Here is a 14,291-nt window from a genome sequence, read left to right on the forward strand (position 1 = left end):
TGATGAGACATACACATACCGGTACAGTCTATATAGGAAGTCAAGTTTAACATGTTTATTAAGTGTGGATACAATGTTAAATGAAACATTCAACTTTTAACGTTTAACATGTTGATGGTTTCACCAATTAACATTTAACACTTTAAACACTTAACATGTTGTTGTTAAATGTTAATCAGTGGAGCCCGGCCTTTAAAGTCACTGATAGACTCAGCAAGGAACAATCTTTGCACATTTGTGCGCTATTCTGTTTAATAGTAATTATTTGTACTATACTGTTCCGTTCGTAACACGCCTATGGACAAACCAATACTTTTTTGAGTCACTGTATATAAAAAAATATAAATTATAATAGTATACTACTGTAGTAGAGATTCAAAGAGATCTGCGACTAGACGAAGACATTGTGGATCCAAAGTTTTGCAAGGGAGATGAAGAAGAGATATAACAGCGGGAAGTGTTTTGTTAAATTGTTACTCTTTGGAAGGTTTCTCCTCTCTCTCGGTGTGGTTATATGCGGAGCGGTTTCGGAGCTGCGGCTGCTGCAATATGAGGTATTATATCTGCTTATATCTTCATAATCATGGTTTTATATTCTGAAGATTAAAATAAAGTTGTAATGCGTGTATTAGTTATATCACAATTTACCATTAATTAAGTAATATAAGGAGAGAAAGCCAGTCGACCATTGCCTCATGGCTGTGTGCAACTTTAATTTGTCTGTTTCAGTTCGAAAGTGTCCCGTGAAACTCTTTATGAGTGTGTGAGCAGCGTTTTGAAGCATTCTCAAGAAAAGAAGAGAAATTTCCTTGAAACTGTGGAGATCCAGATTGGTTTGAAGAATTACGACCCTCAGAAAGACAAGCGTTTTTCTGGCACAGTGAAGTACGTTATTTGTACCTGACGAAATGCGTTTCTTTAACACGCATTTCTTGTTGTCAGGGAGCTGGGCTTCACCTGGCGGACCTGCACCCAGGGTCTTAAAAAAATTGGGGAGGTAAACCTTTATGGCTTCTACCGTTATTGTTCCCTGGGTCATCTGCACTCGGGGTAAGTCCAGGAATGTAAGGCTGTTTATTTGTTTTTGGACGAATTCATTTTGTCTGTAATAGTGGAAAATCTGTCTTAAGGATATATGTGAACAATTTCAAACAACTGGAATGAGACCTTCATTGAAATGCTTGAACTCAAGGATTGCATGGTATCGGTGAAATCGTATAGGTGGATAACCGTCAATTCCCTTTGCTATTCTGAGTACTGATTCATGATTCCGTACTAACAGAAAACATGGAAAATGCATTTTCACTACTAACTTGGTTTTTTGGAGATAGCGAAAATCACGATTTTTGAAACCCTTAAGCTTTTTACTGTAACTTAATTTTTACCATTCATTTTGCCAGATTGGACGAATTTTACAAATGCTCCAGTTACATGAACTTAACAAGTCTCTATTTAGAAATTCCTTGGGCTTTCCTGTCTTCATTAAATGTTACTATAATAATTGGGAACCATAGAGTCACTGGCACTGGTTCCACTAGTGTCTATCACTCTTTCATGAAGTCCACGCGTTTTTCAATTTGCATATAGCTTAGTCCGGTGTGCTCACTCCTGACTGCATTTTTTAAAGCCCTTCCACAAGCATCGTTTGTAATACAGCTCAGTTACGTCGCGCATTCTTATCTACGAAATGTCACTGTAAAATTTATCACAAATGGATCATAATAATTACTTTTACACAGTCGAAGTTTAAAATCTGCAGTAAATTAAGAAATATTTTTGGAGAATATTATGTATACCTACTTTACAAGTACTTTTGGTGCTATGCTCACAGTAACACACTCATATCTTTTGTTTGTCTTACACTTTCAACAATTTCGTGTGTGATGTCTGTGTTCACTGAAGTTCTTTGCTTTCGTTTCATTGCTTCAGTTGTCAATGACGTAATTTCCTGAATTGTACTGTGATATGCAAGATTCAATAGGTGACAAAAAGCTATGGCCAATGTACATAAGAATTCTGTGGACTAGTAATTTATTGGTCTAGGAATCATGCTATTTTTGTTCGAACAAAAAAAAAAAAAAAATTATTGGTCCAGGGATCATGCTATTTTTCTTATTGTGAATGCTGTTGACCACCATTTTGCTTTTTCAACTGACCGCTCTAGTCATATGGACAAAGATAATGAGAATCCACAGACATAGCACTCCCATTTCCCGGTGATTAAAAGTTCAGTCCATCTCGCGCAGTATTAGTACCATGGATACCGCTTGCATCGGCAATATCTACGCGCGGTATGAGTGCCCTATGTTTATTTCTCGCAGACGACTCGCCGATGACAAAGCACAAAGCTGCCGACCACTGTACTTAGGAACTAGTCCATCTGTTAGCAAAGGGGGGTGGGGGGTGGTAAACCCCCCAATTAGGGTAGGGCATGGATAAGACCATTGGTCTGGATTGGTTATGGTACTGAGCCCTGGACCACAATTACCTTTCTTTTCACGTGTTAGGGTACTTATCCCTGGACCATTTTCACATTACACCACCACGGCATTCTATGTGGGTTACTGGTCAGGAAATGATATGATTGATAGCAGCAAAGCCTACTACGTCTTCGTACATAGCGCCTCCAAATCTAGGCAGCAGTGCATCTGTCCATTGTTGATACAGAAAACATATCTAATTCTATTGACATGGCATCATGCAATGGATGCGTTATTAATATTACAAGTTTATTAGTGAACAAGAAGGTCAATCGTGTTGTTTTTTCATGTCGTCGCCGAGTACAAGGGGGTCGGGAATGTGGTTGGTATGCCAGTGCTAGAAAAAATACTTTGTATGGTTTGTAGTGTTTAGAATCGTAATTACTGCATTCAAACATCTCTTAACTATTTCAACATGTTCTTATATAATCGTGGCTGGCGGTGGCACGAATGGACTGCCATCACCTGAAGATTTGCCCTATGAAATGTCACTGCCATACTTCAAGATAGCCAGATATTGTTAATCTTATTTGTTTCATATGGTATTCTTTTACATTGCCTCACTCTTAGGTCTTCTCATCGCGTAAGTTGGTCATAATTTCTGCCTGTATTGAATTACGGGAATTACATTTCTTTGGACTAGCCTTCAACCAATGGCAGTGTCCATTCACCCACCGTCAGCCATGATTACTATGTTATAAAATTGTGTGAGAAAGGGTGAACTTTTACCTAAAAGCAATTATTATGTTCCATTTGTGACAGATTTTACAGTGACATTTCGTAGATAGGAATGCGCTGTATAACCATACAGCTCAATAAATGTCTAGGTCAGCAAGGTGGATCCTGCTGTCCACTGCCTCCTGAAATATTCATTGGCATGTGCAAAATGTGTAGGCATCCATCAGATTTTAGTATTTATATTTACACGTGCTTGTGATTAATTCTGGTGATACTGTTTTTAGATACAAATTGTTACAATATCACGGCTAACTTTATTTGCAGGTTGAAGCACATTCCTCGTCCTAAGATGCAGGTATGCATCTTGGGTGACCAGCAGCATTGTGATGAGGCTAAAGCTAATAATGTACCGTACATGGATGTGGAAGCGCTCAAGAAGTTGAACAAGAACAAAAAGCTAGTCAAGAAACTAGGTAAGATAGCGACTTTTATTTAAAACTTTTGTAGCAAATTTTTCTATTGCTGTCTGTGGCATTTCTGCTAAAAGGCTAAATGTTTTGAATGAAAAATTTACTGTATTGACTCTCATTAACTATTGCACGCGCACTTTTTAGTGATAGATTTTTGTACTGGGTTGAGGAGTAAGGATGGAGCACTGCCGGTTCCGGTAATACTGCCAAACGAATGGAAATAAAATCTGAATTGAATTGAGAATATGATCAATCGATATGAATTTTCTAAAACTTTATTATCTTACGCCAACAACTGTGTCGCACACGCAATGTTATGAAGAGATGTTGGCTATAATAAGGCGTGGCTTGGGAGACAGTAAGATATGGGTTTCAATAGACGTGACCGCAGATGTGGATGGAGGATATGAAAATTCTATACCCGAAAATGATACATGTGATATGCATAGGGCAGCTGAAGAAGTTAGAAGTAGCTACCCTGAAGATGATAAATTAATATCGAAAATGTTTGTCAAAGCTCCACTTTGCGTTCAGAAATTTCAAGGAGAAGCCCCTTCACTACCCCTACCTCCCCAGCCAGTTATAACGCGTTGCAGGACTTGGCTTGATGCCGCAGTGTACTATTGCAACAACTTAGATGTCGTGGAGAAGATTGTGAAGTCTTTTGATCCTGAGGAATCGTCCTCCATAAAAACCACTCAAGATTTATTTTCAAGCACTACGTTAAAAGCAGACCTGGCTTACATCAAGTCCAACTTTAATTCTTTATCTGGAGCAATCATGCAACTGGAAGTTTCAGGTGCAGAGCTAAGCGATGCACTGGATTTTGTAAAGTGCATTGAACCGTAATTGAAACATGCAAAAGGAACAGCAGCATCTAGGGTGTGTAGAAAATTAGAAAATGTACTGGAAAAAATTAGCGGACTTTTGTACCTGCGTGGAATAAGTGACATTCTTTGTGGAAACCCTTCATCTGCAGATTTCCAGAAATTTTCTCCCAAGTGATTTAACTCTATTCAGGTACGCTCCCGTTACATCATGTGATGTCGAAAGACGTTTTTCTTGCTACAAGACGACACTCAGCGACAACAGGAGGGGATTCTCATTCAACAATCTTAAGATGCATGTGGTCATAAATTGCAACAATTCTGATAATGGAGACTAGATCAGGTATGAAAGTTTCATTCAGATAACATATGTTTTGTGTATAAATTAAAACTGATTGAATATTGAACAGTGAAAGTAACTGTAGTGTTTGTCTTCCACAGAGTCCGTCCTTGCCTAGGATTATGCAGTGTAACCTTAACGAGTTCATGAAATATTCATCATTTTAGTTGATTTTGGGTTAAATATTTCAAAGAATTAAAACTTTTTATACTCTTAAATTAATTGCAGCCTGTAGCAATCGTAATAAGTGTTTCTATGTAATGTAGATGCTATTCCTTAGTCATATTTTGAATTTTATAGGTCGTATTTTTAAAATGTTTTTAAGGTCATAAATGCATACATATTTCATACATTTTTAGGTCATAGAAATCCGCCTGCTATTTATCACCAATATAATTTAATGTAGTCTTATTAATAGGGGCCTTTTTTGTAATAGCGATATGCACAAATTTTTTTCATACCTTCTTTCTTGCCCAGTTATGACCTTCCAGGTACTTACAAGTACCGTATTTTGGCAAAATTAATTTGCAAAATCTGATATATTGTGCATATAATCACAACATATACCCCACTTGATACAAAAAAAACGAAATATCAGGAAAACTCTCCCAATAAACGTTCATATGCTTTTGAGAACGTGACTATTATAGTTGCCTTCTCATTTGCTTGATAGCGCTATATGTTCTCTACACAAATGCACACAAAGCAATGCACCCTGCGTATCGGAAATGTGTATTGTTCCACGATCTCTAAGGCAATCGATAAAAATCAATATCTGTTATCGATTACAGAAAATGGCATCGTGGTCGTAAGAAGACCGGTCGTAGATGCACAGTGCGCAATATACTCTGTGGCAGTGAGAGTTCACTGCTTATGAACCTTTATGGGCAAATATTGCATTTAAGTATAAAAATGCCGAAAATTGAAGTCACAACAGTTTTTTCGAGGTATGAGGAATGCAACATGTGCGATAAACACTGAAGGGAATCAGAAACACAATGAACATAATTCTAAGCGGCAAATAACAATCGACAGTACTCGACACGTCGCAAAGAAGTTGACGAGTGATAGATAGCAATTTGTAATACACACATTCTTTCATTCATTCATGCAAGCTAACATTCCTCTTGAGAAATTGGATAATCCGGATGTATATAAAAGGAAAAATATGATCCACTCTTCCACAGTTTTTTCACTGACTGCATTTTGATTTCCCCACAAACAGTATTTTAGGTTATGCCTTTTCCTAAATTGGGTCCATCCAGCCATTGAATGTGTTGAAATTTACAGTGCCAGAAATGCTCGCCACTATGCAAGATTTGAACCTTCTTTTCCATAATGGTTTTCCTTTCCTTCTTTTTTTCCCCCATTATTAGCCAGAAAAGCAAACTCTTAACAATAAAGCAATATCAATCAAGGATTGCTTGACTTAGATAAGATCAAAACCGGTAACAGAAATACTGTATGTACTGTACATAATCTGTGCTAATTTTAGGAGAGAATTTAAAGGGAAAATTGGCTTTACTTTCCATTTTATTTGCAAGAATCCTACATAATTATGTACTCAAAAACTGATTAAAATATAAATTTTGTTGTGTAGCTTTCCCGTATATTTATAATCTGCTAATTTTGCCCTTGTGTGCGCTGTCTGGTTTGGTCATCATGCCGTGGTTACTCAAATCGTATGTTAGTTGTGGTGCCTTTTTACTTCCATTTTTTCCTGTCTCGAACAGCCTGACGTGGTGTAAGTATAAAATGACGCAAACCCTAATTTGATAATTTTTATACATAAGACTGGAAAATGCTGAATATTGGAAAGTAAAAGCTGGTAAACAGTGGTATTGCAAACATGTTATTTTTTATAATGTATTTCTGATATTGTGTTGTATGAATAAGCGACTCTGTTCTGCACAAGAACCCTACTCACAAGCTTCATTTTACTTGTGGGTTTCTGCAAAGTGCATATAGTAAATTGCGGACATTGAAACTTTGTTGCAACGACTTCTGCAAGGTTCGGGTGTCTGCAAACAATTTTTCAATTATTTAAGTGTGGCACTAGAGGGAACAGTAGATGATAAACTATATCTTATGCTTATTGATAATTTCAGCCAAGAAATACGATGCTTTCCTCGCTAGTGAAGCTCTCATCAAACAGATCCCTCGTCTTCTGGGCCCTGGACTCAATAAAGCGGGCAAATTCCCAGGTCTGTTGTCCCATCAGGAGGCTATGATGGCCAAAATTGATGAAGTGAAAGCTACAATCAAGTTTCAAATGAAGAAGGTGGGTGGTATTGCTATCTTTTTAATTAAGAATGAATTAGTTGTTGAGGTGCCAAAATATTGACATTTTTCTGTATAAACATTTTCTGTTTGGCCCACATAATCTGAGAAGTTGCAATAAGAAATGAGGCGCCTAGTATCAAACATGGACAAAAGCCATTTTGTTAATTTTTCAGTAGAGCCACATTTTTGTTTCTCTATGTTAACCAACTGTTACGAGTGTGAAAATTTTTGTGGGCCATATTGACAACCCTCATCTTTTTCCTTTATCCAGCTGTAGCTGGGTAGGGGCAAATATGGTTCCTCTCCACTTTCTTCAGTCTTTCCATCACTCCTCCAACAGTGTGTCCCGGTCCAGGTTTCTTTCTATAATGCTGCGTTGGATGGTATCCTTCATCTCAATCGTGGTTGTCCACGGCCTGTCCTTGTATTTGCATTTCCATCACCTTTTTTGGCATTCTTTCGTCGCTCATTCGCTTTATGTGCCCAAACCATCTTAGTCGGCTATGAACCCTATGAACAAGAAAATCATGGTCGACACTTACGAATTTCATTCTACGTCAATGTAAAACACGTTCAAATATGACAGTGTCCATTTCTGAAACTAAGATTGGCTTTCACCGAGCTCGATAGCTGCAGTCGCTTAAGTGCATCCAGTATTCGGGAGATAGTAGGTTCGAACCCCACTGTCGGGAGCCCTGAAAATGGTTTTCCGTGGTTTCCCATTTTCACACCAGGCAAATGCTGGGGGTGTACCTTAATTAAAGCCACGGCCACTTCCCACTCCTACCCCTTCCCTGTCCCATCGTCGCCATAAGACCTATCTGTGTCGGTGCGACTTCAAGCAAATAGCAAAAAAAAAGAAAATGGCTTTTGTCCATTTTTGATACTAACATCCACAATTGTCCACTTTTGAAACACACTATCCCAGTATTTGGAAAATAAGTTGCAGGATGACACTAAACTTCCGTTTTAAAAGAAATATAATTAAAAGATGACGGAAATAAGGTTATTCTTATACTTTCTAAACATTTTAAACATTAATTTCAGTTCTTGCTTCACTGTATTTCTTGGCAAATAACCTCTGGTTCATCACACGGGTCTTTAAAGGCCGGTCTCCACTGGTTAACATTTAACACCAACATGTTAAATTTAACATGTTACAATTAACATGTATATTGTGATTGTGTCTTCCAATTGACTTTGCATGTTAACTCAGAATGTTGAGGTTAACATTTTTAACATGTTGGCGTGTTTTCTGCTCCAAGTGGAAAACCTGTCAAGTCAATTCATTGTTCATGTGATGTTGGCACAGCTTTGGCAACTTCCTTGCCGTTTTCATGTCAACAGATAGCCAAACGACGTGCTTCTCTTGAAGTAGGATTATAGTTACAACACTCCACAACACTCATTCTCTTTCTTATAAGCTACAAATACAGTACTGGAACGATCACTCGTGTCGTTCTCTCTGCACTATACTAAAATTTATAGTCAGAAGTGGAGTGGAGCAAGATTACTTTGGACTTATTTAATGACATAATAGAAAGGCCTTGTTTGTGGGATGTCAAAGGAGTACAGAGGTAAAGCAAAGAAAGCCCCACCGTTTCCAGGAACTTTAAATTATCTATAATTATTCCCGCGAGCGCATCAAAAAAATCTAGCGTCCCTACGCTCCCAGTACAGTCGAGTATTGCAAAAAAAATCAGAAAAGTCGGGGGGCGGGAGCGGACAAAGTTTATACTTCAAAGAGGTTTGCTTTTGAGGCAATGAACAGGATGAGGGGGGGAAATGCGACTCATAAATCTGCATTTCCAAATCGTAACAAGAAGCAACAGTGGTAATAACAAAGGCCAAATCCTCTTCATCTGAGTCCATTGTCCTTGTTTGAAAGTACTAGACACCACCTAAATGTATTACCGCAAATTGATACGATAACCTACCTGTATATAAACAAAGAAAGTCAAGTTTAACATGTTTATTGAGTGTGAACACAATGTTAAATGAAACACTATTCAACATTTAACATGTTGATGGTGTCACCAGTTAACATTTAACATGTTAATCAGTGGAGACCGGCCTTAAAACAATCACATTCATAATCATTAACAGCTTGCTCATTTTCACTAAAGATGTTCTCATTGATGACTTTTACATACCACTTAAGGGAGGCATTTAATTTCCAATCTTTTCGGAAGTGCTCTCCTAGTAATTTTTCAACCTTTAAGTTTCAGAGGGTTTACGTTCACGCCAGTATCAGTAGGTAAAGGATTCATTAGCATTAGACTTACCTGTCTTACCTTTGTGATCTTGGGCTCAATACCTGTGTCCAAATAGTAGCCTACTTCAGCTTTAACTACAACATTACCCCTTTTCGTGCTTCTGAGTACAATTCTTTTACATTGTGAAATTTTGAAATGAAGTTGACTAATAGATTTCAGATAAATCTGTGCTTGTTCTTTCCAATTCAGTGGTTCCAAGGTTTGTCTAATCACTTTCACTGTGCCGTACGTTTTGAACACCTCATGATAGTCGTGAGGATTTATTATGGTTGTCATCTTCTTGAGGTCTTTCTCAATGAGTCCGAAAATCCTACCTGGGGGCAAATATGAGTGTCCAGTAACTGGAAATACCAGTTTTAAATTGTCAACAGAGGATGGTGCTTACGTTGTAAGCCACTTTCCACACATCGCCAACATATTAACGTTTTCATTTTGGCTGGCGCAGCCATCAGGAATCAACTTAACTGAAGTGAATCCTTGTAAATCTTAGGATCGTAACTCATTGAAAACCGCTGATGCCATTTCGTTTGATTTCTTTGCCTCATTCTCCAGCCACGTATAAACTGACACATTGTCATGGTGAAGTTTGCTTTGAGATGTGCCTGTTACTACAGACAGATTGTAACAGTAGATTTGTCTGGAATAATAAGCCGACTGATCACTTAATTTTGGCAAAATGAGGTTCTTTTGGCAGTGATAAGATATTAAATGTCCTTTTTTTCTTCAGATGTCTATAAAAATTCTCTGGTCGTCGTGACAGTTTGATGTCGCTTGTTGCAATCTTATTGGGTGAAACGGTCATGTCCGTTTTTTTTATATGAACTACGTTCGGAGGTGTCCGATTATGAAAGAAACTGCGTTAAAAATTAAGTACAAATGTTCGTTTATAAAAGACACGTACCACAAATTCAGAGAGAGCATTAAAAATACTATAAGGATCAATCCTTAACTCAATTTAGATATAGTTGGCGCATGTCCATGTTTGATATTAGGCACCTCAAATATGTAAGTACTTGCCAATCTCAGCTAGTCACTTTCTGTTGAAATTTCTTGGAAGTTACAGTGCACAATAAGCACACTCTCCAAATTGTCTGTTATCGTGAAACACAGCTCGACTTGACCCAAAATTGTTCTCATTTCTTTCTTTGGATTTACCCTTGTTTGAGCATATTTTGTTTTTGGTGTTGCTGTGAATGTGTTTGTTCTAGTTAGTCAAATAGTTGCACAAGGAACTTGAATTAGCAAATACATAGGCCACTTCATTTTTTAAATCTGCTTTCATCCACCCCTTTTCATGAACAGTTACAGGAGTTCCTTGAGCTATTGCACTTTCAGAAAAGGCTTTTGCTTTAATATATTTTTTTTTTAACTGATTTTGTGCACCCTTTCCTTGACATAAGAAAATAAGAGTACAGTGTTGTTCCAGATTTGCAACAGAAATTTATGTCCCTGCTGATGGTGTAAAATAAATTGCTGGAACATAACTTTGTGTAATCGTTTCAAAGCTGCTGTGCTAAGTCCTGCCTTAACCAGGTCTGTCTCATTTCAAGAATATACTACTCAGCTTGTGCTAGCTTTCAATTAAGATTCTCTGTGATTTTGCAGTGTCCTGTGCCATCTCCTGAATCAATTTGTGACTTACTGCCTTTCCATTATTTATTTTTACAATTGGCTTTACGTCGCACCAACACAGATAGGTCTTATGGCGACGATGGGACAGGAAATGGCTATGAGTGGGAAGTGGCCGTGGCATTTAGGTACATCTCCAGCATTTGCCTGGTGTGAAAATGGGAAACAACGGAAAACCCTTCAGGGCTGCTGACAGTAGGGTTCGAACCTTTCCATTATTTCTTTATTCAGTGATGTATTCTAGCATTTTTTTTCCCAGTACCCTGAAATTTCCCAGATTACGGGTCATTTGGTCACTGAAGTGATTCTTATTCCTTTCAGTTTCACCAGAACCGAATAAACTTAAGTTCTGTGCCAAAATAAGTGAGGGATCTTGTTTCAAGGTTGGCCATAAATAGGCTGTTGATGACCTGAAGGGATTAGAAAGTGATGTAGTCCCAGTTAGTCTGGGTTCAAGAACAGCAAGAGCGTACAAATTCACATTTTTGCACAGATTAGGACTTTTAAGTGTTTTTTAGTAAAATGAAATTACGGTAAGGAAATCGCGTGCGAATTTTGGTTTTAAAAAAGAAAAGTCAGTGCAACGTAAAGTCAATTGTAAAAATAAATAATGGAAAGGCAGTAAGTCACAAATTGATTCAGGTGGTGGTACAGGATACTGCAAAATCACAGAGAATCTCAAATTGAAAGCTAGCGCAATTTGATTAATACCGTATTTACTCTCGTATTAGACCCCTTTTTTTTTTCCACTTTTACAGCCAAAAATAATAAAGGGGGGTCCAGTATGCGATAACCTAAAAATTGTTGCAGCGAACACAGGACTTCTAGGTTATAAAGAACTATAAATTGTATGTGTGAACATTCTATAGTATTATTTAACACACTTGGAATGTATTTAAGTTATACTGGCTATTTTCGTCGGAAGGCCGTATTTCTAAACGTAAAAGGACAAAAAATGGTAAACATGACTTTTAGGCTTACGATACATATAAAGGTCCTTTTTGGTTACTCATATCACGTCATTCGTTACATGTCATTAATTCCCCTGGTGAGGTTGACGTCAGGAAGGGCATAGGCCGTAAAAACTTGCTACAAAGATTCATCTCGCTTCATACTCGATCCCGTAGAAGAAAGGGATAAGGGTATTGTGTTATCGTATAATTAAATATTGATACAAAAGAACTTAATGGCCAGTCATTTGTGTCTCAGTTCAGCAGTTGGCCTACGACACAGTAAACCTGATCACTGCTTTAATTTGAATTATCGCCTTGCGCCGCCAACTTCCCTGCCTTGCTACCGGCGTGTCGTCTTTCTAAGTGACGTCATCTTCATTGCTATCTTTCGTAAGTCGCGTTAGCCATGCTTCATTCTCTTTGAGCCATGCACTGCAATCAAGAGCATACGAGGTCCCGTCTTTTTGAACCTTTTAAAAATAATTTTGTTCCCGACTATAGAGTCTAAACAGTGTAAATCTAAGCCACTCCTTCCGAATAAAGCCGTACTGTAGAAGGTATGCCAAACAATCAGCTGATAACTAGCGTATGTTACAAGTTGTACTTCCGAACGTAATACATAAATAGTAACTGAAAACATTCTTTTGATAAGTGCGGCTGTTGAAACACAGACCCTTATTTTTAAGTATATTTCATGCTCGTTCTCTACATTTATCACATCAGGATTTGCCTAAACAGCTGTCCATGGGATAAGACAGACCACATTGTTTAGGTTAGGTATATTATCGCCCTGATAGTGCAAAAACGATGGTAAAAATAAATAACAGGAAAATATACTGCATTTATGGATATCTGCAGGTGTGGCGGTAATGCGTTTTATTATCATAATGTTTTATTTTGTACGTTCGTTGTCTCTTTTATTAACGCATACCCTAGTATGTTTTGTTGGGCGTCTCTGAAAATCGTTTAAAGTACGTGGGGACATCAAAATATTATTATTTGTTAGGTGCGTTGGCGAGTAAAACAATAGTTTTAATTGGATAGCTTTTATCACGTTTTAAACTTACTTCTCTCCAAATATATACCTGTAATTTTGGTCCGAGTTACGAGATATTAAACGACCACTTTGTTAATAATCTCGCCTGCTGCATAAATAGCAGTAACCGCAAATGCGCGAATATTTCTCAACTAAAGTAAACTCGTTTCCTCATCCCAAGGTGGTACAGCTTTTTTTTACATACCCCAGTGGAGGGGAGTTACATGTACCGCTTTTCCCGTATATCAACCTTCCTGCCTTTCGTAAATCTCTGGCAGTAGGCTACGGTACCGGGAATCGAAGTCAGACCCCGAAAACAGCAACTAATTGTGCTAACCATTACGCTGGTGGACATTATTAACTACAAAACAGACACACAGCATGACTGATGCATGCTTGCAATGCGCGGGTTGGACATGAAACTAGGCCTATTCGTCTATCTGTGTGACGTCATCAGAGCTGCAGTAGACCTACGCTACAGAGGTGGACATTTCCTAACTACGAAACACAGTTGTACCGCATGGATTTGATGCGTTTTTCATTGCGTATGTCATACGGACGAAACTATTAATTTTGTGCGATGTCATCAGAGCTGCAATAAGACTTGTACCCGCTTCGAAGCATAATCGCCCTCGTTCTCTGACGAATTACGTTGGTGTTCTTATAGGCGAGATTTATTTTATTCATTTTCGTCTTGAAAAGCCAGGGGGGTGTCTAATACACGAGTAAATACGGTATATTTCTTGAAATGACACGCCTGGTTAAGTGAGTAAATATAGTATGTTTATAAAGCAGTTATAGATTTCTGTTTTTTCCATGTTGTCATATCATTGTTTTATCTTGTTCTGTTCTTGTGACTTAAGAATTTGTTGCATTTTAGGTTTTGTGCCTGTCCGTAGCTGTTGGACACGTTGGAATGACAGAAGATGAGCTTGTTCAAAATGTTCATTTAGCAATCAATTTCTTGGTGTCCTTGTTGAAGAAGCACTGGCAGAATGTTCGCTCATTAAATGTAAAATCCTCTATGGGTCCTCCTCAGCGATTGTATTAATGTATTTTTGAACATTAAAGTGATTTCTGTGCTGTATGTAGACTTTTCGTTTTTGCTTGCATTTTTAAACATTAGGAATAAAGTAGGCTAACAGTGATTCTTCAGGTGTAAGGAGCAATAAATATTCATTTTTGCAATATTATTTTGTAAACTTCAACTGATGAGCCATCTACCAACAAACTACATGGCATTTGATAGTGTTGAATCAGTATCCTTGGCATGTGGAACATGCATGCTATGAATGACTTGTTGAATGGGTGTTACCCTC

The 14,291-nt window shown here is 37.9% G+C and overlaps 1 protein-coding gene across 1 annotated transcript; it reads left to right on the top strand.

Moving 5' to 3' along the window:
* The first annotated feature begins 424 nt into the window (after positions 1-424).
* Positions 425-14,059, top strand: RpL10Ab (ribosomal protein L10Ab). Its single transcript, XM_067143017.2, has 5 exons — positions 425-554; positions 730-885; positions 3,483-3,631; positions 6,904-7,076; positions 13,853-14,059. Exons 1-5 carry the CDS (start codon positions 550-552, stop codon positions 14,021-14,023), a joined length of 654 nt encoding a protein of 217 aa, XP_066999118.1. The 5' UTR covers positions 425-549; the 3' UTR covers positions 14,024-14,059.
* Positions 14,060-14,291: the final 232 nt, after the last annotated feature.

This window comes from Anabrus simplex, chromosome 3 (assembly GCF_040414725.1).
Source record: "Anabrus simplex isolate iqAnaSimp1 chromosome 3, ASM4041472v1, whole genome shotgun sequence".
In the NCBI taxonomy this organism is placed as follows: Eukaryota; Metazoa; Arthropoda; class Insecta; order Orthoptera; family Tettigoniidae; genus Anabrus; species Anabrus simplex.